This window comes from Barbatula barbatula (genome assembly GCF_947034865.1).
Source record: "Barbatula barbatula genome assembly, chromosome: 11".
In the NCBI taxonomy this organism is placed as follows: Eukaryota; Metazoa; Chordata; class Actinopteri; order Cypriniformes; family Nemacheilidae; genus Barbatula; species Barbatula barbatula.
In genome coordinates this window covers 19,984,039-20,011,682 of record NC_136774.1, presented here as the reverse complement: position 1 = coordinate 20,011,682, position 27,644 = coordinate 19,984,039, and the positions used below count along the sequence as shown (strand labels likewise).

Sequence of the window (27,644 nt, the reverse complement as noted above, 5' to 3'; positions counted from 1 at the left end):
TGTGATTGTGAATATTTGTATTTATCATCATGATATAGAAATAAAATGGATTTATTTCCAATAGAGCGCACTTGAATCCAGTTTATTGACTTCGATGTGAAATATTATCGTTCACATGGTTGTTCTTAAGCAATTGGTCTACCTTTAAAAGTTTTGTGGGCGTCACTGTAACTTTATAAGGCCTCGAGGATCAGTCGAGCTCAGCGCTGTGTGGGAACGCTATGTGACGGGGTAACATGAATGTCACATTTATTTTTATGAATAATTTTGAATCATTCAGACACCTGAATGTCTTCACGCAAATGAGACCGGATTAACATTTAGCCTATACACGTGAGTCTGGTGATTACCTTTCTGTTTTTCTATTTTAAACCAGCCAACTTTTCCAAGAAGTTTAGTTTTTGAGTCCGATCTTAGAATATCTCACGTAACAACTTTCGCTAATAATACTTATTTAATCATTTGTGTGTTAATGTTAATAATGTAAACGACACCTCTTTTTCTTCCACATAATCCGAATGATTTCGGTCAATAACAGGTTACACGTATTTTGCTGGAGGTCATGACACTTTAAACATGTGACAAGTGTGCAAGGTCTAAGAGCTGAATTGAGGTTTCGCCTTATGCTGAATAACGGGACACTTAGTTGGTTGTGCTGAATTTCTCCAATGTTTTATGCGTTCAATTAAAAATCTGAAAACTATTGTGAAAAAGTAGATATCCAAATAATCGCAGTGTCTTACTTTAACAAACAAAAACGCCTTTCTATTTCCTTAGAGGGCTTGTATTACGTTATATCATAGTAAGCACGGGTTTGAAAGAGACTTGCCAATAACTATTTTTACATTGTAAGATAATCATGCATTATTGTTATGCGGGTAAAATCGAAAGATAAAGACTAATACAGCTAATGCATATTAAATACATTTATATTTGTTTTAATTCCTTCAGCAAATTGAAACACGTTTTTATAAAATCTGCCATCACATTCATATCAAAAGGGATTTTCCCAGATTATGTAAATTAAGGCCGAGGACACCCATTTTACTTTAAATGTGGCATGTTGTTTAATTTCCCATTTTGATCTGACCCTATATTGCTGTGGCTAAATAACACTAGTTGCAACTTAATGGCAAATATCTTGCAACTTTTGGACACTGACTAAGGTTGTCATTGGTTCGCAAGCAACTTGAGCAGGTGTGATGAACCTGTGTGCTCCGTTTATACCTTTCATTCAATTGAAAACATGTAGTCATGTTAAAGAACACAAGATACATGCAGATTGTTGTACAAGACCAAAAAAAAGTAATACAAAAAGTAAAATTCTGTCATCATTACTCACCCTCTTGTCATTTCAAACCTGTATGACTTTCTTTTTTCCGCAGAACCGAAAAAATATATTCTGAAGAGTGTTGTTAACAGCCCCCCATGAACTTGCATTGGTTATAATAGAAGTGAATGGGGGGATGTGCTGTTCTGTTACCAGCATTTTTCAAAATATCTTCTTTTGTGTTCTGAAAAATAAAGAATGTTTCTTTGATGACCGAATTTTCATTTTGAAGGTGAACTACTCCTTTAATAATGTTCCTGTCATTGCTGATCATTACCACTGTTGACTGTTGATAAGATCTCATTATATTCTAGAGCCCTACCATGGCGAATGAGACCACAGACCCTATGCCACTAGAAGAGCCCGTGTTCATTCTTGAGAATGTAGAGGGGTACAGGAACCAAACTGAGGTGAAGATGAGTCAGATAGTTCTCCCCTGTCACGCCAACCACTGTGGACAGCTCGGTGCTGGACAACTTCTCAAGTGGATGGACTCCACAGCGTGCCTCTCTGGTCCGTCAGATATCCATTTACATGTATACTTATGCATTATGGGGCGGTTAGGGCTAGGCCTTAATTAAATTAATTTTTTTTTAAAAGTGAACTTTACAAAAAAACATTACTGATGTGCATCTTGAGACAACACAGTCGCAAACTGATATAAGAAATGTCAATGCAAGTTGTTTTCGATCAAGCCACCTCAACATCAACATTTTAGTTAGTCTGGAACTAGAAACTGCCCCCATCTGGGACACTGTACGTATGGGTTTACATTTATGCTTTTATCCAAATATACATTGCTTAATATTGTACCTTACCCGATGTTACACTACTTAGAGATACATTGAGCTGCTGTCACCCCATGAATGGATGGTTTTGTATTGATTTAGTTTAATGTTTAAGTGTTCAAATTACTTATTACTCAGAAATCTTAGAAATCGTCTTTTTGGTGGTTTTATATGACTCTGAATCTTTTTCGTCACCTCCAACTTCCACGTGCACACCCAATGTGACTGACTTTTGTAGCACTGTGAAAAGCACAGATGGTGGTTGGTAACAGCTCGACGCGCTTCTCTTAATGTTGCAGCAAGTTTGCTTGTTTTTTATTCCACTGATTTTCATTCTTTTCAGATTCAGAATGATAGAATAGCAGGCAACTTCTTGTGCATTTGCTTTAGAAAGATGAGATTAACCTGTTCAAATACTTGTTATGGGTTAATAAATTCTCAATATTTGCCCTCGTGTTTGCAGCTGAGCGGCATGCTGGTTGTTCCTGTATAACAGCATCAGTGGACGACATTTACTTTGAAACCACAATAGGGTAAAAACAGTTTCACACAGTGGCAACAGCTACTATAAATATGAAAAGACAGTCTGTTATAAGGCCTGTATTTGCTTACAAAAGTTTTTTTTCAGCGTTGGACAGGTTGTCAATATTACAGCCAAAGTCAACAGAGCGTTCACGTCCAGTATGGAGGTTTGTAGGAGTGCACGTTTTAACCTCTAACAAATTACAAGGCACGAATGGTTTCATTACGTGAGATCTTTGTTTCAGGTTGGAATATCGGTGAGCTGTGAAGATCTCTTCAGCGACAGACACTGGAAGGTCTGCCACGCATTTGCTACTTTTGTGGCCCGTCGTACCGAAGCAGGAAAGGTCAAAATGCAATTCATATCAGATCAAAATAAAATGAAATACGCCACATTTCTTTACGCTTCAGATCTAGAAATAATATGTATTTGGTTTTACCGGTCCTGGATTAATCCTAGATTGGGTCCACGTCTTGTTAGAATTTTGATTCATCAGAGGGATGTTTGCGCAGGTACAGCTGAAACAGATAATTCCTCGAACGCAGGAGGAGCAGATGGAGCACAGCCTCGCAGCCGAGCGCAGGAGGATGAGACTTATCCATGCAGAGATAATTACCGATCTTCTCAGCAGCTGCTCAGCGCAGACAGGTGAGCACAACCGATGCTCGCTCACTTTCCCCAGGTGTGTTTGTTTATTTCTAAGACTTTGAAGATAAATCACTTGCCACATGAATCATGAATCTAAAGTTGTGTTCTGATTAAAGGTGTCGTTTGGGTTGTTTGGTATCTCTTTAAGAGGATGCCGACAACACTCATTTAAACGTATATATGTGCACCGAATACTTACAAAAGGGTCACATGGTTTGAAGTGAATAATGTGAACAGAAGATGTTTTAGCTTCCTCTCTCAGCTTTGATAAGTGGTGCTCTACTGTATGTGTTTGTAAGTGAGTGAGGGTCTGGATTACCATGATGCGGTGCCTGCAGAGAGAACTCGTGTTGAAAGCGTCGAGCTGGTGCTCCCGCCTCATGCCAATCACCAGGTCAGCACCTTCGGTGGGCAGATCATGGCCTGGATGGAGAACGTGGCAACTATTTCTGCCAGGTGAACAATCAATATAGTCAAAACAATAATAAAATCCATTTGTGTAATTTTTGCATAACTTTTCAAACCCCCTGTACATCTGTCCTCTGTTGGTCAGTCAAACAGATAGTCCTGCCCCTAACTCATGTTTTTTATTAAGTCAAAAAACGGTGTCTGCCTGGTTGGGATGCTTAAACACTTTTCTTAGAAATCAACAAATGTCGTACTTGTACAGAACTTATACAGTCTTTGCTTTATTAAGCTGGCATAGGAAAACATTAAGTAGACATTTAGCTATAATTTGTTTTAGTTAGAATTATTTAATTTTTAGTTTTATTTATTTATTAATATTATTAAGTGTATCTTTATTCTGTTGCATTCAATTGGGATAACAGAGGTTTAAAGGAATAGTTCCCCCAAAAAAGAAAATTCTGTCATAATTTACTCACGTTCTTTTCATTTCAAACCTGTATGACTTTCTTTATTCCGCAGAACACAGAAGAAGATATTTCAAAGAATGTTGGTAACCGAACGTCGGCGGCAAACCTATTTACTTCTATCGTTCCTATCACAAAACCAATGCAAGTCAATGGGGACCGATGTTGTTTGGTTACCAACATTCTTCCAAATATCTTCTTTTTTGTTCTGTGAAACAAAGGAAGTCATACAGGTCTGGAATGGCAAGAGGGAGAGTAAATGATGTCAGAATTTTCTATTTGAATTCTAACTATGATTAAACATTCCTGTTGTGTTGCATTGCCTTCTAAGTACATTACAAATCAAATATCACTTTCAATTGTTGCTTTCTCTTCTAGTCGTTTGTGTAATGCTCACCCAACTCTCCGGACGATAGACATGTTCCACTTCCGTGGCCCCTCCCACATTGGAGACAGACTTGTGTTAAAAGCCATTGTAAATAATGCCTTCAAGGAAAGGTAACTCATTGCCAAAACCTAGTTAGCCACTGGGATATGTTATACCATGCATTATAGCAGTAATAAGAAAAGCCGTGGATCAGTAACATTATTTTTAAATTTGGAAACAAGTGGAAGCCTGATTTTCTTTGGAGAATCTTGACATGCTTAGTGTTACATGTGCTATTCCAGTATGGAGGTGGGAGTGTGTGCAGAGGCCTATCGGGGTGGAGAGCCGCTGCGACACATCAACACTGCCTTTATGACTTTTGAGGTCCTGGACAATGACAGGAAGCCACGCACGTTGCCAAGGATACGACCAGAGCCTGTGGTGAGCGGCTTAACATTATTGGAATCCCTCGCATAGTGGAAGAGTTTGACTTGTCAGGGGAAATTGATGAACTGATTTTGGGAAATCGATTGATGTATCTCTACATGGAAAATCTGTGACTGTCAAGTAGAAAATAAAGTGGTTTGGTTTTTTGGTTTAGGATGGTAAGAGGCGTTTCCAGGAAGCTATAGCCAGAAAGAAAATACGGCTTGACAGGTAGGACCATGAGGTTATGTCATAGTCTTACACTGAGAACATTATATAACATCATAAACCTATTCATAACCGCTGGCTACATGCCATGTACAAAGCTTACTTGAACTATTGCAATTCTTGCGTGACCAACCAGCGTAGGTCACAAGATGACATGCTTGTGCTCTCCTCTTACAGGAAGTACATAATATCCTGTAAGCAAAGTGAAGTTCCTCTCTCAGTTCCCTGGGACCTGAGTAACCAGGTATATTAGCCTGTTTATCCAAGGTTTATAAAATGTAAAAATTAATTCACAACGTTGTGTTGTCACAGATGTACCTCAGTTACAACAACGTTTCGGCACTGAAGATGTTGGCTGCCCGGACCAACTGGGTCTTAACCTCCGAGAAAAACAAGGTCAATGAGCTCTGTTTATTGTGTTGAAGAGATGAACTAGTGTGTTCTTCTGAGGTTACTTGGGTGAAGTGCCTTGGGAAAAAGTGCAAATGCTGTTAAAGAGGGATTACAGAAAAATTCATGGGATTAAACTTTGTGCACAGGTGAGTTTATACACACTGGAGGAGAACCAGACGTTGTGCTTTAAGGTGGAGACACATGTGGCTGTTGCAGCAGAGCAGGTGTTTCTGTTGCTATCTGATCTGAGGCGCAGAAAGGAATGGGACCACCACTACCAGTATGTATAATGCATCGTAATGCAATCAGCATTCAAAACAAACAATGTAAAGCAGAGCAACATGAATAAATCATCTTTTTAAATAAAAACGTTATACGAATCAGATATGAATAATGTCATTCCTTTTAGAGCATAGATTGTCCCGCCCAAATAAACAGAGCAGTATTTTAAAGGTCCAGTGTATGGAATTTAGTAGCATCTAGTGGTGAGGTTGGTAATTGCAACCAACTGCTCACTCCATCCCTCGCCTTCTAAGCACTATGGCGGCTGACACAGGACTAAGATGCTTCTTCGTCGAAGGAGATGAGATCTTTTCAGAACGTGCTCTGTAGCGCAGTTTGTCCGTTTAGAGCTACTGTAGAAACAACATGGTGAATTCCATGTAAGGGGACCCGCAGTGTATGTAGATAGATCATTCTACGGTAATAATAAAATAACGCTTAATTATGTGAGGTCTTTATACACCTATGATGTGTATATACACCTGAGGTCTTTATACACCTCCGGAAACACGTTATGTATATTATGTGTAGACCCTCCAAAGAATTACAGCCTGCACAAATCATTTAAATACTAAATACCTTAGTACATTCAACATAATACATTTTTATCTCTCTTGTAAATCAATTATATAGGGAGTGCGAAGTAATAACTGAAGCACATGAAGACGACACCATCTACCGTGTTGTCACCCCGTCTGTGACTAAAGGAGGCAAGGTGCAGGACTTCATCCTCCTGGCCTCCAGGAGGCGCCCTTGTGATTCTGGGTATGCTTCAGTTGCAACTAAAAACTCTGTTTTGTTTTCTAACCTTCCAAATGACTAAATAGCATAAATTATAAAAATATCTTTTTCAGAGAGCCTTATTTGATTGCACTACGTTCTGTTACCATGCCTGCACACACTCCCTATGAAGACTACAACAGAGGAGAAGTTCTATGCGCTGGCTTCAGTATCTGGGAAGTGGATCGCTCTTACACTAAGGTAATAAATAAGCAATACCGAATGATCCAATGAGTCAAAGTTCAAGAATCAACGCAGGTTTAAAAGCAACAGTCTATAATGTGCATGTACTTAGCCAAATCCACCATTTTTAATAGTTTATTTCTGATGTTTAGAAAATGCTTACAGCGTTCCCCGGTCTTGCTGTGTAGGTGTTAAAATATTAAAGGTTAAGTGCATCTGGCAAAACATGCTGGTGTATGCATTTCTCATAGATTTCTTACTACAACCAAGCCACTCCAGGCGTGCTGCCATATATCTCCACTGACATCGCTGGGCTTTCCTCCAGCTTCTACTGCACCTTCTCCTCGTGTAACGCCTTTCTGGAAGAGAATAAAGGCAGCTTGGCTTTCCTTCCCACTTCTGTGCTTGGCTGTGAAAGAACTTGAGGGGTGAAGTGGACATTCTCTGCTCTTCAAATACGATACGGTTTCACAAAGAATTGTTAGGGTCAAGATTTTGCTATGATTGACTCAAAGATCACCTTGTAATACTTCTGGGATGAAGAGTTTCCAGTTGGATTTCAGTACAAAAGATTTAGAAATCGCAGGTACACAAAAACTCGGAATGATATGAATTCAGAAAGGTCAGTTTGGGTCATAAATATATTGCAATGTTAGACAACATTCTAATAATAATTATAATAGAAAACTTGAGACTTTATATTATTAGACATATAGCCACAGGAAGAATGTAATAACCATTTCAAAATAATTTTCAGTTTATTTAAATTTACAATTTGTAGGTACATACGAATTTAGGGAAAAGGATAATTTTTGTTTCATTCTGTGATCTACTAACAATATTTTTCCAAATTTCAAATAAAAATATTGTTTCTATTTGTTACAGAAAATGAAAACTGGAGAAGCATTTCAAAAAAACAGAAAAGATGATCTATATTTTTCTTAAATACTGCAAAGAAATTAACTGCAAATACAACAGTAATATTTACACATTTTTCTTTTTTTATGTGATAACCATAATATTTTATTAGTTTACATGTGTCTTGTTATACCGTCAGTCTTTAACATTGCTGTTGAATTACTTTATGTCACTCCTGAGGTTTTATTCTGTTGAGATTCAACAGACACTGGACTGATATAGCCACAATACATAGAAATACTAAATAAAGGAAAATTTGGTATGGTCTCTTAATTTTTGTCCGCGGGTGTATTTGTAATTCTTTTTTAAAGAATTTCACCTTTTAGAGTAGAAGCTAGAACTCAGGGTTGTGTGCAATGATGTTAAAGCGTCTCAGAGGCAGAAGATTAAGCTAGTATATTGCCACTGGTTTCATTCATGATGAATTAAGTTGTCACAATAAATCTAATGAACCTCAAATAGGTGGTAAGATCGATACGTGGTACTTCCTATGTCACTCACAAACAAATTTGCATAGATCTTTTTAGTCTTGTTATGGATAGGTGTTTAATTATATTTTCTACCTCTATAAAGGTAGATTTCATGCTGATTTAGAACACTTTATTTTCATTACCATCTTGAAGAAAATGTGCCTGTTGTTGATTGTTTTTAATCATATTTTAAAATGAAATATTAATTATGACATCATGTAGCAATATTTGTGCACTGTACCTGTTAATTCCGGTTGACTGTTATTATCTGTATATTGCAATAATAAAAAATAAAACAAATGTTAATTCCTAAGAACAGCAAATTGTCTTTGGCTTTAAATGATCCTGTAATAATCTTTCTTCGATGTATTTAAGGAATGTTTAACTTAAAGTGATAGTTCACCCAAAAATGAAAATGATGTCATCATTTAGTCACCCTCAGGTAATTACATACCTGTATACATTACTTTGTTCTGATGAATAATGAGAAAGATATTTGGAAGAATGTTAGCAATTCTCAAATCTGTGACATCATTGAGCCATAGTAGAAAATTAAGTGGTAGTAAAAGGTGCCCCAGAACTGTTTGTGTTCAACAGAACAACAAAATATACAATATGTTTTACTATGGTAGTGGATGATGTCACAGAACTGAAAATTGCTAACATTCTTACAAATATCTTTTTTGGCGTTTAACAGAACAAATACATTTATATAGGTTTGAAACAACCCGAGGGTGAGTATATTATAACAGAATTAAGCATTTTTGGTTAACTATCCCTTTAATGTGAAATGTATTCCTATTAAATGTTATTCACTATGAATGATGTCTTTGTAAAAGTGACTCCAACTTGTCTGTGGCCATCAAGTCTTTTCATCATTAAAGGCACCATAAGGTTGTTTTGATGTGACCACAAATGTCATTTTCAATAATATTTAGAGTTTCATGTAACATTTCCATCTTGATTGTTCTTCTGTGACTTGGCTTGTTAAAGGTTCAATTGGTGATTTCCTTGTTTCCATGTGTTGTATCTAAAAACAACCCTTGCTATTGAGTTGTGCTGTCTGCTGAAGCTGCAAACCATCTCCTGGCCTTGGATCCTCCGCGTCTTCTCCTCCAAGAACTGGGTGTGTTTATAACGTGTCTGCTGGACGTCCTGCTCCCTCCTGGCTTTCTGTGAAGTAAGAGCTTTCGCAATGTCCACCCGGTCCTGGTCCTGGTGGAGGCGTGCTTCTGTCCTCCGAGCCGCCATAAGATCATTTCGGTGCCCCTTGGCGACCTCACGGTCAATCTGACGCTCGGTTACCTTCTCGGCAAGGTGCCTGTGCATCTCAGCCTTCTCATGTGCTCGACGACCTCTTTCAATGAGTTCAAATGGGGTAAAGCTGATGCTGTCATGGCAGCGATTAATCAGATACTTTGCTGAAGTAATGGCAGGTGAGTGAGGCTGTAGTATCGGGGGTGGTCCGGGCCTCTTGGTGTGGAGGTGGCTGATGGTCTCACGGATGTCCTGTGCCACAGCTTTACGGTTTTGTATTGTGTCACTCGGTAGTACAGTCTGGTGGACCTTCATTCCCACAACATGAAATGTTCTTTCCTCAACTTCTTCATCAGTCACACTGGCAGCTAGATGTACAAAGCCAAAATTAATCAAATCTTTAATGTCCTATCATTAGGTAATTTGGCAGTTTTTTATTTTACCTTGGTCACATGTGTTTAGGTAGACTTGATATTTCAAACTTTGTTGAGGGGTGTATGGTGAAGTCTTGTCAAGCTTGCTGTTATGTGAATTAGCATTTGTAGCCTTACATGAAACCTGAGTAAAAATAATGCTGTAAGAGGAATCTGAGATAAATATATAATGTTTATTTTCAAAAACGTGATATTACCTCTGAGTCGCCATCTTGCATCAGTCCATTTAAGTTTACGTGCAGCGGTTTGATCTGTACATCTGTCTTCTGCAGTTCAAGAAACACATTGCATCAAAACAATGCAAAGTCATAGTGCATTAAAGATAAGCAGTATACATGAAAGGTCTGTTATGTACGTACATTAGTAATGTTAATAAATACTGATAAAATAATCTTGTTTTTTAATGAAAAGTTTACTCAAAACGGTGATCAAATGAGTGTGATTACAGACTTGGGGTAAACTGTCCCTTTAAGGATAAAAATAAAATATTTAATTCAAGAAAGATTACAGGTCTACCCAGTAACCATTAACAACTATTTATTTATAGCTATTTTTTATTTTATAATTTACTATTCATATGTGTTAAGGTCAAATTTTACATTTCTGCGAACTACTAACAATATTTTTACCAAATAAAAAAAATAACTATTGAATACAGAAAATGAAAACTAAAGAAACAGGTAAAAATAAGATCTCAAATACTGCATAAAAGTTAATATTCAAACAACTTCATATTCACTTTTAAGCAATACAACAGTATTTGTATATGTATTTAGGAAATAATTGGATGGAATTTTTATATATTTTTATAATAGTTTTCATGTGTCTTTGACATTGCTTATGGATGACTTTATGTCACTCCGGAGGCTTGGCTGCAATACAATTCATCTAGAAATGCTGATTTGAAATAAAAATTTGGAATGGTCTGTTATTTTTTTCCGCGGTTAAATGTAGCTAACTGCATAACACAAATACATACCATCTGACGGTAACTGGTGATCTCTTCCATGATTTTCTTTCCGTTTCGGGTGGAAATTATTGTTTTCTCAGGCCCTTCCTTATTTGTACTACAAAGACTGACAATGAAAAACATTTTATACTTCATAATTGAACAAAAAAGTAAACAGTAAAAAAGAAACATACCCAAGACATTTTCTAATTAAATGGCCTCGAATCCAGCGCTGTATGATAAGTGTAGGGCAATATAAAGCCTGAATCCTGTTGATCTCAGCGAATGCCTTATACACACCTTTCATCTCTGTTTCAAATGAGTCCTGGTCGGGAACAAACATTAAACTTTAGCTTGGACATAAACACATACAGACCAATGTAGAAATAATGAGCACCAACCTGCTTTGATGAATACAGATTGACATGAAAGTGTGGGTTCATTGCTTTAAATTGAAAGGGAAGGGACCAGTTCTGGATGATTTCCTCATCGGAGATAACAAAGTTGTCCAGGGCCCTCAGTGACAATATGTTGTTGACCACGCAGTGCCTGTAGTTCTTTTTTAAGCTGAGCGGAGTATCAAAGAGAGTTAATGCAGTCAGGTTTAAACAGCCAGACAAGCCATTAATATTATTCCAGTTTGCCATGTTGTTGTCATGGAGATAAAGGAGTTTTAATTCTTTAAGATGACTCCAGCATGAACCGTCAGGGAGCTGGTCAATCTAAGAAGAAAGATTGAAATCTCTTCACATTAAATAAAAACAATCCAATATTTTGGGACCAAATATTATACGAATAAGTTAAATACCTGATTTCCTTTCAGATCTAACTTAACTAAGCGTGTGCACTCCATCACAGCTTCAATCCTGGTCAGGAAGTTGTCAGCCAAGATGCAAATCCTAAGTGATCTGCATGATCCGATCTGGTCCAGATTCTTCAAAAGCAAGCGGCTCAGTTTGACCATTACAATGTCTTGAAGACTCCTGCCCTTCTGACCCTCTGATGTCCAGTAGCCATGATCCCGTATTAAGGACTGAGAGCAGTTCACTAAATAGGTCCGGTAAGCTTCCAGGGAATCCATTGTTCTTTAATACACATCCGTTTTAATCAGAAGTACAAAGGATGAGAACATTTTTCATATCACACAAACACCCTTAGCTTGTTGGCATATACGTTAATCATAGTTTTAACTTTTATTACTAGTAAAGCAATACAAATGTGATGTAATCTCATAATATTTAATATTTGAAGTTAAACTTTCAATGGTATACTTTGCCAAAATCATTACTACACAGCATGACTCATTTTTATAAGTATTGGCATTACATGAGTATTGTACTTTTTCTAATAGCCTACAGATTAATTGCAAACTGTATGTTAATACAATAAATGTAAACGTAATTTGATTAATATAATTTCAAAATCAAATCAAATCAAACTGCTTCAGAGTTTGTTCTTACCATGTTTGTGTGCCTGGGTCTCGACTGTAATTGATTGTTGGCTGTAAGATTTCAATAGAAAAGTTGCTATGGAAACAATTGTTGGGAAAAAAACTAAAACCTCCGAATATTTTCTTAGAACTTTACTCACATCATATAAGTATAATAATAATATAAGCGTTTATTTTATGTCCACGTATTGAATGTTTCGTCTAAAACATTTAATATGTACAATAATTATTGTAAAAATACTCGCGTGATATAAAATACCGCGAGAGCTATTCGAAAGCAAACGTTTTACCTTCTCGTGGTACTTTATTGTCATACTACGATTAGGCTGCGCAGCCAGAGACGCAGCGTCGCTGGACGTCTGAACGCTTATACGTGCTTTTGATCACATGACTGAACCCGGAAGTTCTCATATAAACAATCAGGTGAGATATTGATACTGACAGTTTGAATAACTTTTAAAAACATGTTAAGTAGGTGTTCATTGTCACAGATACGTGCCAAAATTATTATTCATAACATTTGCTTTGTCAGCGAATCGAGTACGTGAAAGAAACAAGGTCAAATGTATGTAATTTGATTTAGAGGTTTGACGGGATAGACTTGCGAAGGCTGGTGGTCATCATGGAAGACCGCGGAAATGTCTATCTGGAAAAGTCCACTAAAGAAAAACTTGAAAAGTTCAACAAAATGAGAGGTAAAGTTGCACCTTTTGGGTTTCACACGATATGGTTATATGTAGTACTGAAATGATTACTTCATTCATATATGCTATTTAGGAACAGCAAATAATACCATGGCATTACTTGCTAACTTGTCCACAAAATGATGAAACTACCATAGTACATGAAAAAATGTATTATTAGTATGGTAATTTTATTTATAGTGTTGTCTAGAATGTATTATTGAAAAAAAAAACGTAATAATATTCGGGTTTTTTTCTCCACAGGTAAACCAGTTGAGTCTGGTGAATTCTGGGATCTTGTGGTCATTACTGCAGTGGATGAGGACCAGAGATCTGCATATGAAACTCAGATTACTGAGAAACTGGAGAGGAAAGAACTACCTCTTGCCATCAATTACCATGTTTTTGCAGATCCTCCAGGATTCAAGATAGGTATGATAAAAACACTGTATAATATTTCATGGATATGTTTAGTGAATATATAAAACACATCTGTTTAAACAGGTAATGGAGGATCTACACTGTATTCACTAAAGTGCCTAAATGATAAATATGGGAAGACATTGTCTGGATTTAAAATTATTCTCATACATGCAGGTACAGTATATTTAAATATTTATCTTTTCTTTTTGTTATTGTTTGAGGAACTATATGATACTATATAATAAGATAATATGATTGAGCCAGACTCATAGGACTACAGATAATTGTAGAACGTTTAGCTGTAAAGATGCAAAATATTAATTGGTCTATTCAATGTTATATTTGTAGGAGGATTCAGTCAGCGTTTGCCCAATGCCAGTGCGCTGGGTAAAATTTTCACTGCCCTGCCTCTGGGAAACCCTTTATATCAAATGCTGGAGCTCAAACTTTCCATGTACGTAGATTTTCCCTCACACATGCAACCAGGGATTCTGGTAACCTGTGCTGATGACATTGAGCTCTACAGTATTCCTGACCACGAGAGCATTGTGTTTGACAAGTCAGGTTTCACCGCCTTAGCACACCCCTCACCGCTGTCTATCGGAACCACACATGGAGTTTTTGTTCTTGAACCAGCGAAAGAACCCAGAATCTGTGACATGGAATTTAGAACTTGCTCTCAATTTCTTCACAAACCAAGCATTGAGAAGATGCACAGATCCAATGCAGTGTGCTTAAGAAATGGGGAAGAGTTTGTTTACACAGACAGCACCTATTATTTTGATTATGCAACGGCTAAGACACTGCTGACATTGTTAAGCGAAATCTTACCTCTGACTTGTGAAATCGATGCTTATGGGGACTTCCTTCAAGCCTTGGGGCCATTAGCTACTGTGGATTACACCAAAAGTACAGCCAACCTGACAAAGAAGGAAGACGGCCATGTTGAGGTCCGCCAACAGATTTTCCATCATCTCAAGGGCACAGAACTTAACGTCATTCTGCTAAACAACTCAAAATTTTATCACGTCGGCACGACGGAGGAATACTTGTTCCACTTCACCACTGACCCCTGTCTCCGAGCTGAACTAGGCTTGCTCCCTGCGGCCTTCAGTATCTGTTCCTCTGAATCATCAGAGAAAACAAGAGCTTGCGTCATGCACAGCGTACTACACCCAAGTGTCACCGTATCCCCGGGAAGTGTTGTGGAATACTCCAGGCTGGATGCTCAGGTTAAAGTCGGTGCTAGATGTATCATCAGTGGCTGCTGGATTAGCTCAGGTCTCTTGGTGCCGAGCGACACATTCATGCATTCCCTCTCTGTCAATCTGGAGGGTAAAATAGGCTTTGTAACTGTGTTTTTTGGTGTTAAAGATGACCTTAAGAGAAAAGTGAAAAGCCCTGCCGATATGAAGGCATTGAGCTTGTTTAAGGTCAGTCTGGAGGACTGTGTGGGACTCTGGGGGTTGTCTCCAGAGAAGGTCAGGTTCTCTGGAGAAATATCTCCGTGTAGTTTGTGGAACACCTGTATTTTTCCAGTGTGTTCAGATCTGAAGGATTCATTCTTGATGTCGCTGGAGATGGTAAGGACAGTTGATGGTGGTTCCACATTCACGCTACCCCACAATACCACTCTCACCTCTCTGCAGGAAACTCTGCAGAACAAGAACTTGAAGGAAATGCTGAAATTTAGGAAAGAACTTCATCAAGATATTCTCAAGGAGAAATGACAGGTCTGTTTGAGAAATTATCTTCATCACGGTGGAACAAGTTCATGTTGCTCATTGTGTTAGTGACACAAAGGTCATGGGTTCCATCTCAGGGGTCAGAATCACTGACCAAATGTATAGCTCAAAGCGCTTTGGAAAAACCATCTGCCAAATGCCTAAATGTAAAATCATGATTTTAATTGTCAGCCAACTGAAATACAAAGTGTTATTAAAAAGCATGCCTCATCTATGTGACCGTAATTAAATAATAAATAACATTTTAAACATGAGAGAGACTTTATTTCAAATGAGAATGTATGTTTCTGAAATGTAATCCCAATTTTTTCGCTCGTAATTTGTGCTTGTTGTCTGAATAGAGAAATCAACCGTGGCTTTACACTATAGTGGGTACATTTCAGATAGGGCAGCTGTCATTGTTGTCACACATTCCGCAGGCTGATGTATTTTTAGAAGGGAGCCACGATCTTATATCTCCTCTCTATTGTGCTCTAGAGTTGTGTTACAGCTGCATGACACTTTTTTTCTCAAACTAACCACGAACAAAAGTTCAAACCAGTGCAATGGGGAATTACAAATCAAGACCCAGTCAAACATGTACAGGTAAACATCAGCCGCTTGATTTCTTTGGTCAATGATATTCACAGTAATGTTGATATATAGCAATTTTCTGTCTTTTTGATCCTAGATAAAAAAATCTGATTTGTTCTGTACAGTGTGTCATATTTGGTTACACTGTATGTATTATGTGTTGTTGTGCGTGTCAATGTTTATTTGCTGTAGATGAGTGGAAAAAGAAGGTCAGTGAGTCATACGCTGTTATAGTTGAGCGACTGGAGGAGGACTTGAGAATTAAAGATGAGGAGTTTACCGAGCTCAAACATGCTTTCTGGTGAGATCCAAACTTCGGCTTTGTCAGGCTGATTTTATAATATTATTAGTGTATAAACCGTTCCAGAAGATGAGGATCAAGGCTTGTGCAGCCAAAATAAAACACTGGTCATGATGAGAGAGTGTGAGGTAGATTGAATATCTGTAAGCAGTCCACTAATAACGATCAGAATCACAACGTGTTAAGAAAACAGCTGAGCATATTGTGACTACTTTCTCTTTTTCAACTGTAACAGCTCAGAGGAGGCGTTTAATAAAGTCAATCTGAATTACCGTGCGGAAGGTGGACTGTCCCTGCTGCATCTCTGCTGCATATGTGGAGGTAAAGACTAGGGTTAGCTGGCACAGGGTTCATTTTTGAGTCACAATGAAATACCATTAGAAAAATGCAACTGTAAATCCGAAACGAATTACACTTTTCAAAATAAAGGTTCCCAAGAGGTTCTGTATCGGTTGGAATGGCTCCATTAAGAACCTTTAACAATGTTCAGTGCACAAACGCATTTTTATAGTGGAACAGAAATAGACAGAAATGGCAAAAAAAAAAAAAAAAGTGAATATGCTGCACAACTGTGTGTTGATTTGTAGTGCTTTCTGTTTGAGCTTTTAACTCATGTTGCATTGTGCAGTATAAATGATAAATTCAGAAAAAAACTTATATTGAATCCCCGACAGCACACATACATCTGAAAGACGTCTATTTTATGTCTCCAATTACATTTGCTCATCCGCAATACGTCTCTGAGACGTTTACTATCAGATGTCATATGGACATCTAAAAAATGTCAAAATCTTTAGCAGACATCTTACAGACGTATCTGTTAAGCTTTCCTTTGCATCTGTCGTGATGCATTACTTTCCACTGTCATTGTACTTCCATCATTTTTCTGTTTCTGGTATCAGGGAATAAAGCTCACATCAGGACCCTTATGCTGAAAGGTCTGCGTCCATCAAGACTCACCAGGAATGGATTTACTGCCCTGCATCTGGCTTCATACAAGGTCAATCAAGGCTTCATTTATTTAAGATGGTGTATGTCCTTCTGGTGAATAATCCCAAATACTTTGTCCTTGGAATTAGTCATTTTAACTAAAATAGTGCAAAAAAATAACAAAACCATAATAATGGAGAATACGATCTGCCAATTTTAAAATACCTGGTCAGATGGTTCACATCTTTTACTATCTCCTAGAGGTTTATACCAGGATGTATTTTTGTTATGTACTGTAGGATAATGCTGAACTGGTTACTGCACTTCTGCATGGGGGTGCAGATATCCAGCAGGTGGGGTACGGGGCACTCACTGCACTGCATATAGCAACGGTGGCCGGCCATCTTGAGGTGAGTGATGGAAAGAACAAAAGCAGGTCATTCAGAAAGGAACATAAGGGTTAGAAAGATAAAATTATGTTTGTTTTAACACAAAACCTTGACTAACATTTGACAAACTTAGTGCCTTAATCATGATAGAAAAGATCATGCCAGTTGTATTTGTTTCTAATATAGTTTTTGCTGCTCTTCCATAAGGCCGTTGATATTCTCTTGCAACACGGGGCTTACGCCAACGTCCAAGATGCAGTGTTCTTCACCCCTCTACACATTGCAGCTTACTTCGGCCACGAACAGGTCAATGTTTTCTTCCTACATCGTAAATGTGCGTATACCCTTAATCATGATATTTTTCTACTTTACGTCTGGCACAGGTGTGCAAGCTGCTGATGAAGTTTGGTGCTGATGTGAATGCCAGTGGAGAGGTGGGGGACCGGCCGCTTCATCTGGCTGCTGCTAAAGGCTTTTTGGGAATCGTGAAACTGCTGATGGACGACGGCAGCAAAACGGATGGTGTGAGCTTGTCTTCTGTACCTTAGATAAAATATCCACACGTGTTTCATAATACTACATTCACTGTGATTGAATAAACATTATTAATAAATAATATAATAAATATGTTTATAAAAAAGTATTTCCGTTTCTTTTCTAAAGTCAATGCTCAAGACAACGAGGACCACGTTCCACTTCATTTCTGCGCTCGGTTCGGACACCAAGAGATCGTCTGTTTCCTGCTACAGGGCACTTTTGACCTACAGCCGCACTGTGTCAACATCTACGGTGACACACCTCTCCACCTGTGAGTTCACCTGAGAAGTGATCCAAACACAACACAAGGTGGCAGTTAAACTCAACAAACTAGTGAAGGCAAATTAAAAGGCCAGTTCACACACACGCACACAACAAATAGGCAAACCTATGAAGGAATTGGCAGAACGTCCAAACTGAACTCTAAACACAACATATAATTTGCTAGTGTCATTCATTGTTCATCAAAACAGCTACATGAACATCTGTTAAACATCTCCCTTGGATTTCCAATAGAGAAGATACGTTAATAAAAGGTTGAGGGTAAAGAAACTATGTCTGAGTTTTAATTTTGGGTGAACTGTCCCTTTAAAAATCTGTATAAAGTAGTTTTTGGTGTAAATCTTCTATTCCTCACCAGGGCCTGCTACAATGGAAAGTTTGAAGTGGTTCAAGAGATTATTCAGTTGTCTGGCACAGAGAGTCTGTCTAAGGAGAACATCTTCAGTGAGACTGCGCTTCATAGGTGAGGTGAAACAAATAGTGCCGCCCTTTGTCTACATTATATGTTTAATAGACATACACAGTATAGAAAGTTGTAGTGCTTCGACTGGTTAATATGATTTGTTGATGAGATTATAATATGAACTGGTATTAAAACGGGACTAACCAAAGACCTCAATGTCTTTGTAGTGCCTGCACCTACGGAAAAAACCTGGAAATGGTGAAATACCTGCTCAGTCAGAATGCCTTGAGCATTAACCATCAGGGTCGAGACGGACACACGGGTAACATGACAGCATCCATCTGCTTTACTCCTTATTTTTGTGAAATCAGCTACTAAATATTGATTTGAAGTTTCAATATTTCGTTTTGGAGTGGTTGACTTTCTGACTTTGAAATGACAGGTCTACACAGCGCATGTTTTCACGGACACATCAGACTGGTCCAGTTTCTTTTGGACAATGGAGCAGATATGAACCTGGTGGCTTGCGATCCAAGCCGTTCCAGTGGGGAGAAAGAGGAACAGACGTGTTTAATGTGGGCCTATGAGAAAGGTTAGAAGAAATATAGTTGAGATGCGTTTTAATGGTTTAGTTAATAAAAATCTATCATCATTTGTTGTCATCATGTCTTTGAAAACCTGCATATGACTTCTTCTGTGGGACAAAGAAAATATTTTAAGAAATGTCCTGGTGGTTAAGTGTCCATACAATTGAAGTCAATGGGGGGCAATGTTGTTTGGTTACAAGCATTCTACAAAATATCTTTCGATTTTAAATTCAGTTTATAGCAAATAATTTTTTTATTGTGTATGTACGTGTCTTTCCAGGACATGATGCCATTGTTACTTTGCTAAAACACTACAAGAGACCCCAGGACGATTCACCCTGCAATGAATATTCTCAGCCAGGAGGGGGTAAGAGATATTCGCTCCATTTTCTTTGGCACAGAAGACCATTGCTCTAAATAAATTCTGTTGCTGTTGTAAATATGTGAGAAAGTTTGAATAAAAAGTACTCTTCGAATCTGTTTTCTAGATGGATCCTACGTTTCCGTCCCCTCTCCCCTGGGAAAGATCAAAAGCATGACTAAAGGTAACACACACACATACACACGAGCTTAAAGCTGTCTCACAAAATCACTGTTGCTATGATACTCTTTTAATGTCCCAAAATACAGCAACCCACAATCGCCATAATCCTCTGAGATTCAATGAGTCAGAAACTGTCTCCAAACATCCTCCCACAGTTTAATCGCTTCAGTTTAAGCTGTTAGTTTGTATCTGCCACAGGCTTTGCAAATAACACAATCCATCTTTCTTGACTGCTGGGCGTATGTTAACATGAACTAAATGAAAGATAATTACAGTTTCATGTAAAGATATAAAAACAAATCCCTGTTCACCATCTTTTCTCCATAGAGAAGGCAGATGTGCTTTCGCTGCGAGCGAGCCTGCCATCACATTTTCACCTCCAACTCTCAGAACTGGAGTTTAATGAGATTATTGGTTCGGGTATGTCGACTGAATACAGAAGATCCTATGGCTACACGTCTTCGTATAGCCGATCGACCCCTTTTAATCTTTAATATCTCTGCACCCACAGGCTCCTTTGGAAAAGTCTACAGAGGAAGGTGTCGCAATAAGATAGTTGCAATTAAACGGTAGGAGTGTTCATGAAACGCTGGTTTGTCCTGATTTTCCACATTAAAAATGAATTTATTTTGCACAGGTATCGTGCAAACACGTACTGCTCAAAGTCGGACACTGACATGTTCTGTCGGGAGGTCTCTATCCTGTGTCGTCTCAACCACCCATGCGTCATCCAGTTTGTAGGGGCGTGTCTGGATGACCCCAGTCAGTTCGCCATAGTAACGCAGTATGTGTCCGGAGGATCTCTGTTCTCGCTGTTGCACGAGCAGAAGAGGTGAGAACGTCGCATGAGTCAATGCTGACTCTTTTTTTTCTGAAGATATTTTGAGAAATGTCTCAGTGGTTTTGTCAATATAAGGGAATTCAGTGGGGGCCAATGTTGTTCGGTTAGCAACATTCTTCAAAACATCTTTTGCGTTCTGCAGAAGAAACAAAGTCATACAGGTTTGGAATGACATGAGGGTGAATGAATGATGAAATAATTTAACTTTCCCTTTAAAGTCACATCACCAAATATTTCTAATTCATCACTTTTCAATGAAAACACACAAAAAGCGTTAGTTCTCTGGTCACCTAGACGTGACATCAGGGTTTGCTTCAGACCTAAATCAATCCCACTAAGCCTCTGTTTTCTCTCAGTGCTCATATGCAGGGTTTTCAGGTGACCATCGTCTCATTGATCTGTTTGAGTTGGAATGATGGGTGTGTGCATTGATCATTGGGGGAGTCGGTGTTCGCTTAATGATGTCTTAACATCCAGGATCATCGATCTGCAGTCCAAGCTCATCATCGCCATCGATGTGGCCAAGGGAATGGAGTATCTGCACAATCTGACCCAACCAATCATCCACCGAGACCTCAACAGGTTAACAAGCAACATTCCCATCCTCATCATCATCACCACGCTTTGTTCAATAAATCATTTATAATCAGTATTGTATTAGTCTGACTATCCTGATTTAACAGCACTGCCAGCAATAGTGAAATATAGTATTGTGAGTTCTGTTTTTGACTTCCATTCATCAGTGATGTCTTTACAGCCATAATATTCTGCTCTATGAGGATGGACATGCAGTGGTGGCCGATTTTGGAGGTAAGAAAAGCCACACGCATGAAAAATCTTGGGTGAACTGTACCTTTAACATTCAATTCAACTTTTCAATTCAATTCAACTTTATTTATATAGCGCTTTTCACAATTTGCATTGTTCCAAAGCAGCTTTACGGGAAAAATAAAACCCCCAAAAAAGGGTAAAACACGCTACATGGTGTTTTATATAATAAATTAAATTATTCTAGTAAATAATATCTAATGTCAGCATCTCCTGGTGGTTTATTTAGCATATGTTGCATTAAGTGAATGCTTGGCTGAAAAGATGCGTCTTTAGTCTAGATTTAAATTGGGCGAACATGACACCAATCAAGCTTGTATCTTTATCAGGCTCTTCTTTGCAGCTTTATTCAGTTTGTAGAAAACGGTAACACTATACGACCAATTTAAACAGCATTTGTTATTATTTAATAATATAAAAATGTTTAATTTATTTTATAAGAAATATATTCATGTGAAGTCATCCTTTGCATATTTCCTTAATGTTGGATAGTTTTCACCGCATCTCTAGGCTATGTTGTTCAATTGACTTCTGATATGTGACTTTTGATTTTGTTTCGAAATTCTGAAACAATACAGGTTTGATTAAAATGTCTTTTTTCATTTATTCAATTATTAACATGACAATTTGTACAGGAAAATAAGATGAACATAGTAAATGATCTTATTTTTAGCTATTGCATTTGTATAACGTTTTATAAATTGAATAATCAACGAATAGCCTATTTATTATGAAGTGTTCAAATATATGAAACTGTATTTGTTCTTTTATGCAGAGTCCCGTTTCCTATTGTCTATGGACGAGGACAACATGACCAAGCAGCCCGGGGTACGTTTGCCATCTCCAGCATCTGTGCACTTGGTTTAATTCCGTTTGTTAATGATCTCCTCGCAAAGGTAACACGTTAACTGCATAGAATCCGCTCAGCACAAATACTGCTCACATTGCGGCTTTGGCTCACTCGTACGTCACTAAATACGTAAAGGTGGCCCTGGAGGGGATGTGTCCATGTCTTCTGGGGTTAGCAAGCTTCAAGTAAGTCTCACATTCAGTGGTGTTCATCATTTTGCTCTCCTGCTCCTATGCAGAATCTTCGCTGGATGGCCCCGGAGGTGTTTACCCAGTGTACCCGGTACACAGTGAAAGCAGACATGTTCAGCTATGCCCTTTGCCTGTGGGAGCTGCTCACTGGGGAGATTCCCTTCGCACATCTGAAACCAGGCAATGCATCCAATAATGACAACAATGACCAACCCTTACTGCCCTTTGACCTTCTGGTGTATAATTCATCTCTGTAAATGGGTTCTGCAAGTTGAAAAGTTATAATGTAAATATTTCAAATTAAAAGGCATATTTGTGTTTTTTAGCCTCTGCGGCTGCCGATATGGCCTATCATCACGTACGGCCTCCGATTGGGTACTCGATTCCCAAACCAGTCTCATCATTGCTGATGAGAGGCTGGAATGTGTGTCCAGAGGTGAGTGAGCCATGTCTGGTACTCTCGATTCATCTCTAAAAATCTGACTAGAAACATTTAATACAGAAATTTTGTAGCATTTTCCTGTAGCTCAGTCCATTCGAAGCAGGACTTTGTGGGTTCAATTTACAGGGAACACAAATATATTAATAAAACACAAGCAATGCATTTCAAGCCAAATGCACCACATGCATCAGCGTCTGTCAAATAAACACATGTAAATGTGAATATTATGTATTCATGATAATATGTATTGTTGCAGACTTTTAAACATTGTACAAGGATTTTCATATAACTTCACAGTCATAAAGTGATAATCGAGTTGTGCAAATATGTTTAAAAGCAATGTGGCACAAATGAAATGCAGTTAATAACCGATACATTTTTGTAAGATAAAGTTGTAATCCAAAATAATGCTTAATATTCTCTTAAAGGGTTAACTATCTGTGTTTTAAATAAGTCTAAGATTACCCAGAACAATTGTGTTTCCATTATTGTTTTTTAGCAACCAGTTGCTTGACTACCACGTCTCTATTCAACAAACCTGCCACATGCTTTCTCACAAACTGTTCATCCACCTTACAATGTTCTTAGCGCTGGTCCCTCGGGTGTTTACTAAAACTGTGCACATTGATTCTAGGTCCATATTTTCTAAAAACATGGACAAAAAATTACCTTTACATGTATGCATTTGGCAGATGCATCCAAAGCGACACACAGTTCACTACAAAATGTTCCTATTTTTCAGGACGTGTGTTCCTTGGGAATCAAACCTATGTTCTTAGAGCTTCAAACACAATTTTCAATGTCATTGATCCACACAGACAGTTACATAAGGGGTAAAAAAACAGGAAATACATATTCAGCTCACAGCAGCTCCTCAACTTATGAATGTAAAATGATATTGTTCCACCTCTCTTATATCTGGTCTTTTGAAGTCCTCCTCTTTTAATGGTGCGTGGGCAGCGATCAGTCAGCGCTCTTCTTTTAAGCTGTTGATTGGATAGCCAAAGATTCATATCTGTAAAAATCCTGTTTGATTCTCTGTTACAGGAAAGGCCTGAGTTTTCTGAGGTGGTGGCCAAACTGGAAGAATGCTTGTGCAATGTGGAGGTAGGTCAGGTGCACATTACAAAGAGGATGACTTAAAATGTGTGGTTAATCTATACCATTATCGACCTTTTTGACTCCAAGGCCACCAATTTTATTCGACCCTATTTAAAGCCCCCCCTACCTAATTTCTTCCTAGTAAAATATCTTAGAGCTAAACGTTAACTGGAAAAATGTCCAAATAATAAACTATATCTGTTTTTTGATTTTAATTTATTGTATTTCAATGAAAATTTTGTCTCATTTTTAAATATTGGTCCTCTTGAGACCCCGCGGAAGTCATCTGGGACCCCCTGTTGAGAACCACTAATTCATTAACTTCATTCCGGTTACATTTGTTGTGTTTCTTTGCGTCCAGCTGATGTCCCCGGCCTCCGGCAACAGCAGTGGTTCTTTGTCTCCCTCTTTCTCCACGGACTGCCTCGCGGCACGAGGAAGTCCCGGACGGAGTCACGTGGCCGCCCTCCGCTCGCGTTTCGAGTTGGAATACGCCCTGAATGCTCGGGCCTATGCATTTTGGAGCCAGAAGTATAATCTCCGTCCACACAATAGTACACAAATACTGTATATCATTGCTTTTGGTTGTAAAAGTCATATGTATAAAAACGCTACTTTTTCCAAATAATTTAACACTATGTTGTCAAAGTAAACAAGCTGTTTTCAAAACAGACGAACATGAAGGGTCAGCAATTGTAATGATTTAGGAAAAAATCAAGACATGGAAATGAGACTTCTGTCTCATGACAGGGATTATATATATATATATGTTAAAATAAGGAATATATATATATTCCATATTTTAAATACTAATTGGGTAATTAATTATATTATATTATATTATTTATATTATATGATTGTATTATAGCCAGCATAACGGTGCAGTTTTTGTTTATGAATGATTTACACACACATAGCACTTCCCCATCGGTCATCATAAACTGCATATAGATAATCATCTAAACATTTTAAATAAATATTTATTGAAATGAATCACTGGCCATTACGTCATAGCCACGCATCAATGGAAGAGTCCGGTCATCTTGCTCTTTTGTTTTGTTAGTGCCATGCAGTTTATCCACAACACTTCTGTACATCAGTGCCGAGTCCAGCAGTACAAAGAGCCGTCGCTTGGAAACGAACGTGTAAACAAAAGAAAGCAAATGTGATGAAACTTGCATGACATTCAAACCGAGAACCTTTGCTGGTGGTCACTCTTAATTCTTTATGGGTGGTGATGGATGCGTGTGTTGTGTTGTGTAGTGGTGAGGTCCTGGCAACTGTCAACAAAACCGCTTGGAGAGAAAATTACAACTAGAGACTTTGGAGTCCAAATGACTCATAATCTTTGCAACATGACCAAATCTAGCAATGCAGGCCATTAGGTGGCACATGCCATAAATCTCACGAAAGTCACGCCGTGAATGACTAAATCGAAAACAAATATAAAAGAGGATCAACTGAGCAGGACTAACCCTGCAAGGCCTCATTGAGCTGATATGACAACAACAAAGAAACAGGAGTGTATCCTATTTAGCATCATTAAAGTTTCATATAGCAGGACAACCGTGCTTGTTATGTGGTCTTTAGTGTAAATCGATACTAATCACTCATTGGTGAATAAAGGTTCTGTTTTTTTACAGTTCTGGCCAGAGATCCTCGCAGGGTTTGTCCCGGGATGAGCTGAGGAGGAACATGCAATTCGCACCCATTGACAGAAACGGTTCGTGTCCGACTGGAATTCATTAGAAAATGTGTGATTCATTTCTGGTTACGCAAGCACTCCATGGGGGGACCATGTAAATGTGCTTCAGAACATTCAGAATTAAAAATATTTGTGTAATTTTTAATTTTATCAGATCAAAGTATCACAATATTATTGTTGATTTGATGCATGCAAACATGCACGCTAAAGTTGTCCAAGCTTTGTGAAGACGAGAAAGCTTTGTGTGTGTTTGGCATATGCTGGAAAACGTGGGAGGCTGTGTTTCATGTTAGTCATTGTGTTCCATGCTGTTCCCGTAGGATATGTGTCAGACCCCATGAGCACCATGCGTTTCCATTCCTGCAGCAGCAGTGGAAGTTTTGAAGAGAGCAACTAGATGCAGCAGCTCTCAGAAGCACATGAAATACAAGATATAACTGGTGATCAATAATGTACAATATTAAAATCAAAGGTGATAAGCGGTGGTAAAGAAGAACTAATTTTGGCTGCATGGTTCCATAAGAAACATTTACAATCCGCAGAATATTTATGTTTCTTTTTGAGTAAAAAGTTATTTCGATTATAAAATGGAAAGAAAGAAATTGTTCTTCCAAGAACATTCGACTGAATGGCGTCAAAGATCTTTTGTAGCATCTTTATTTTAAGAAAGGCATTGATTTCGCATACAGTATATAGTCAGACGTGGTCAAGTTATATAATAGATTTTTTATTATCTTTGTAATTTCTTTTTTTAAGGGCAATGTGTGTGATGTTAATATATTTACATAATCGTGCAATAATATTAGATAAAAAAAAAATTTTTATATAAAAGTCTGAAGATATTTTGAAAAGTCAGTTTTAACAAGTGCTTTTATATCATGCTTTTTGTTTTAAAGTAAACTCAAAAACTCGGACAAATCTATTTCAGCGTTTTCCCTTTTATCAAAAGGAATGAATCTTTAAACCATGTGTTCAAAGTAGTGGCGGCTAATAAATAATTCTGTGTAAAATGACGAGAGCACCTTGAAACTTATTCATAAGATTTTCCATTTTATTCACATTATAATGTACAACCACACATTAAAGTTAGGTTGTTGTCAATTGTATATTTCAAGGGACACGTAACCCAAAAATAAATATACTGACATCATTTACTCACCCTAGAGTTACAAATCTGTTTACATTTTTTTGTTCTGATGAACACAGAGAATATTTGGAAGAGTTCTAACCGAAAGTTTTTTGGCCACCGTTGACTTCCATAGTAGGAAAAATAACAATGTTAGTCAAAAGTGCCCCAGAACTGTTGTAATTTCCTAAATTCTTCTAAATATCTTCTTTTGTATTCAATAGAACAAAGTCATTTATAAAGCAATTTTCCTACTTTGGTGGTCATGAACTGTTTGCAAATATCTTATAACTAATTGTATAAAGATGAGGGTCAATAAATTCAGATTTTTGGATGAACTTGTCCTTCAACTTGTCTGATGTTCTACTAATACCGTCTGACCAACAGGAGTGCTCTAAATCATGAATTATTAAAAATCTTGTGCTGTGTACGTGGTTTCTATTTTCAGTGTGTTGTTGACAGCCTCCCTCCTATAAGCACACAGGAGTCAATATGAGTCAATTGTTTGTTTGTTTGTTAGTTTGTTTTATTCATTCATCACGCCATTCCAGCATCTCAGGCTATGTTCAATATGAGTCAATATGGGTTTACATACAGATCTACAGTCTACACTCTCATTGCTGCTGTGTTCTGTATTTGTTAAGACAAAACATAAGGTTTCAACATTTTTCATGTGTTTGTCTCTTTTGTGTACATACTAGTAACTGTTCTCCGTGTGAGCAGTCGTCAATCTGGGATATCCGGCAGGCCCAAAAAACCTGGAGTCGTCTAGTGAGAAAGTGCTTAGCGTGTCATTGCCGACACTCTGTTTGAAATGACTTCTCCTGTTTCCATCCGACTGCCTGGAACGGACGTCTACGCTTGC

At 37.9% G+C, this 27,644-nt stretch overlaps 3 protein-coding genes across 11 annotated transcripts; 2 read left to right on the top strand and 1 right to left on the bottom strand.

The window, feature by feature from the left end:
- The first annotated feature begins 182 nt into the window (after positions 1 to 182).
- acot11b (acyl-CoA thioesterase 11b) lies at positions 183 to 8,528 on the top strand. Of its 9 annotated transcripts, none has more exons than XM_079467834.1 (18): positions 186 to 333; positions 1,386 to 1,562; positions 1,645 to 1,843; positions 2,582 to 2,651; positions 2,747 to 2,807; positions 2,886 to 2,987; positions 3,160 to 3,289; positions 3,589 to 3,745; positions 4,540 to 4,659; positions 4,831 to 4,969; positions 5,130 to 5,185; positions 5,360 to 5,426; positions 5,495 to 5,578; positions 5,722 to 5,855; positions 6,491 to 6,622; positions 6,712 to 6,838; positions 7,072 to 7,248; positions 7,706 to 8,519. In XM_079467834.1, exons 2-17 carry the CDS (start codon positions 1,467 to 1,469, stop codon positions 7,243 to 7,245), a joined length of 1,848 nt encoding a protein of 615 aa, XP_079323960.1. In that variant the 5' UTR covers positions 186 to 333; positions 1,386 to 1,466; the 3' UTR covers positions 7,246 to 7,248; positions 7,706 to 8,519. The 9 variants fall into 9 exon arrangements, 7 of the variants coding, with proteins under 7 accessions (XP_079323954.1, XP_079323960.1, XP_079323957.1 ...); XM_079467831.1 differs by having other exon boundaries at positions 193 to 333; positions 3,154 to 3,289; XR_013787311.1 differs by lacking the exon at positions 1,386 to 1,562 and having other exon boundaries at positions 193 to 333; positions 3,154 to 3,289; positions 7,072 to 7,442; positions 7,706 to 8,528.
- A 667-nt stretch (positions 8,529 to 9,195) lies between these two features.
- lrriq3 (leucine-rich repeats and IQ motif containing 3) lies at positions 9,196 to 11,929 on the bottom strand (the record flags this gene model as incomplete). Its single annotated transcript, XM_079468145.1, has 7 exons — positions 9,196 to 9,833; positions 9,909 to 10,023; positions 10,097 to 10,165; positions 10,879 to 10,975; positions 11,043 to 11,173; positions 11,250 to 11,570; positions 11,657 to 11,929. The coding sequence occupies 7 exons, from the start codon at positions 11,927 to 11,929 to the stop codon at positions 9,196 to 9,198; spliced, it is 1,644 nt and encodes a 547-aa protein (XP_079324271.1).
- A 750-nt stretch (positions 11,930 to 12,679) lies between these two features.
- Positions 12,680 to 27,115, top strand: tnni3k (TNNI3 interacting kinase). The gene is made up of 29 exons (XM_079468144.1): positions 12,680 to 12,721; positions 12,882 to 12,993; positions 13,246 to 13,413; positions 13,486 to 13,578; positions 13,753 to 15,132; positions 15,915 to 16,023; positions 16,259 to 16,344; positions 16,926 to 17,023; positions 17,253 to 17,363; positions 17,550 to 17,648; positions 17,726 to 17,864; positions 18,006 to 18,150; positions 18,520 to 18,624; positions 18,792 to 18,886; positions 19,007 to 19,156; positions 19,432 to 19,518; positions 19,640 to 19,696; positions 20,023 to 20,115; positions 20,207 to 20,264; positions 20,333 to 20,527; positions 21,014 to 21,118; positions 21,294 to 21,346; positions 22,140 to 22,192; positions 22,453 to 22,585; positions 22,732 to 22,841; positions 23,895 to 23,954; positions 24,310 to 24,479; positions 25,592 to 25,671; positions 25,974 to 27,115. Exons 1-29 carry the CDS (start codon positions 12,686 to 12,688, stop codon positions 26,048 to 26,050), a joined length of 4,257 nt encoding a protein of 1,418 aa, XP_079324270.1. The 5' UTR covers positions 12,680 to 12,685; the 3' UTR covers positions 26,051 to 27,115.
- Positions 27,116 to 27,644: the final 529 nt, after the last annotated feature.

Coding starts and splice junctions, on each gene's coding strand:
- acot11b (XM_079467829.1), top strand. CDS start 1,467: ATGTGCTGTTCTGTTACCAGCATTTTTCAAAATATCTTCTTTTGTGTT. Junction 2,652..2,746: donor TACTTTGAAACCACAATAGG/GTAAAAACAGTT, acceptor GTTTTTTTTCAG/CGTTGGACAGGTTGTCAATA. Junction 5,186..5,359: donor AAGAAAATACGGCTTGACAG/GTAGGACCATGA, acceptor CTCCTCTTACAG/GAAGTACATAATATCCTGTA.
- tnni3k (XM_079468144.1), top strand. CDS start 12,686: ATGACTGAACCCGGAAGTTCTCATATAAACAATCAG. Junction 17,649..17,725: donor CTTACTTCGGCCACGAACAG/GTCAATGTTTTC, acceptor CGTCTGGCACAG/GTGTGCAAGCTGCTGATGAA. Junction 18,151..18,519: donor GGTGACACACCTCTCCACCT/GTGAGTTCACCT, acceptor ATTCCTCACCAG/GGCCTGCTACAATGGAAAGT.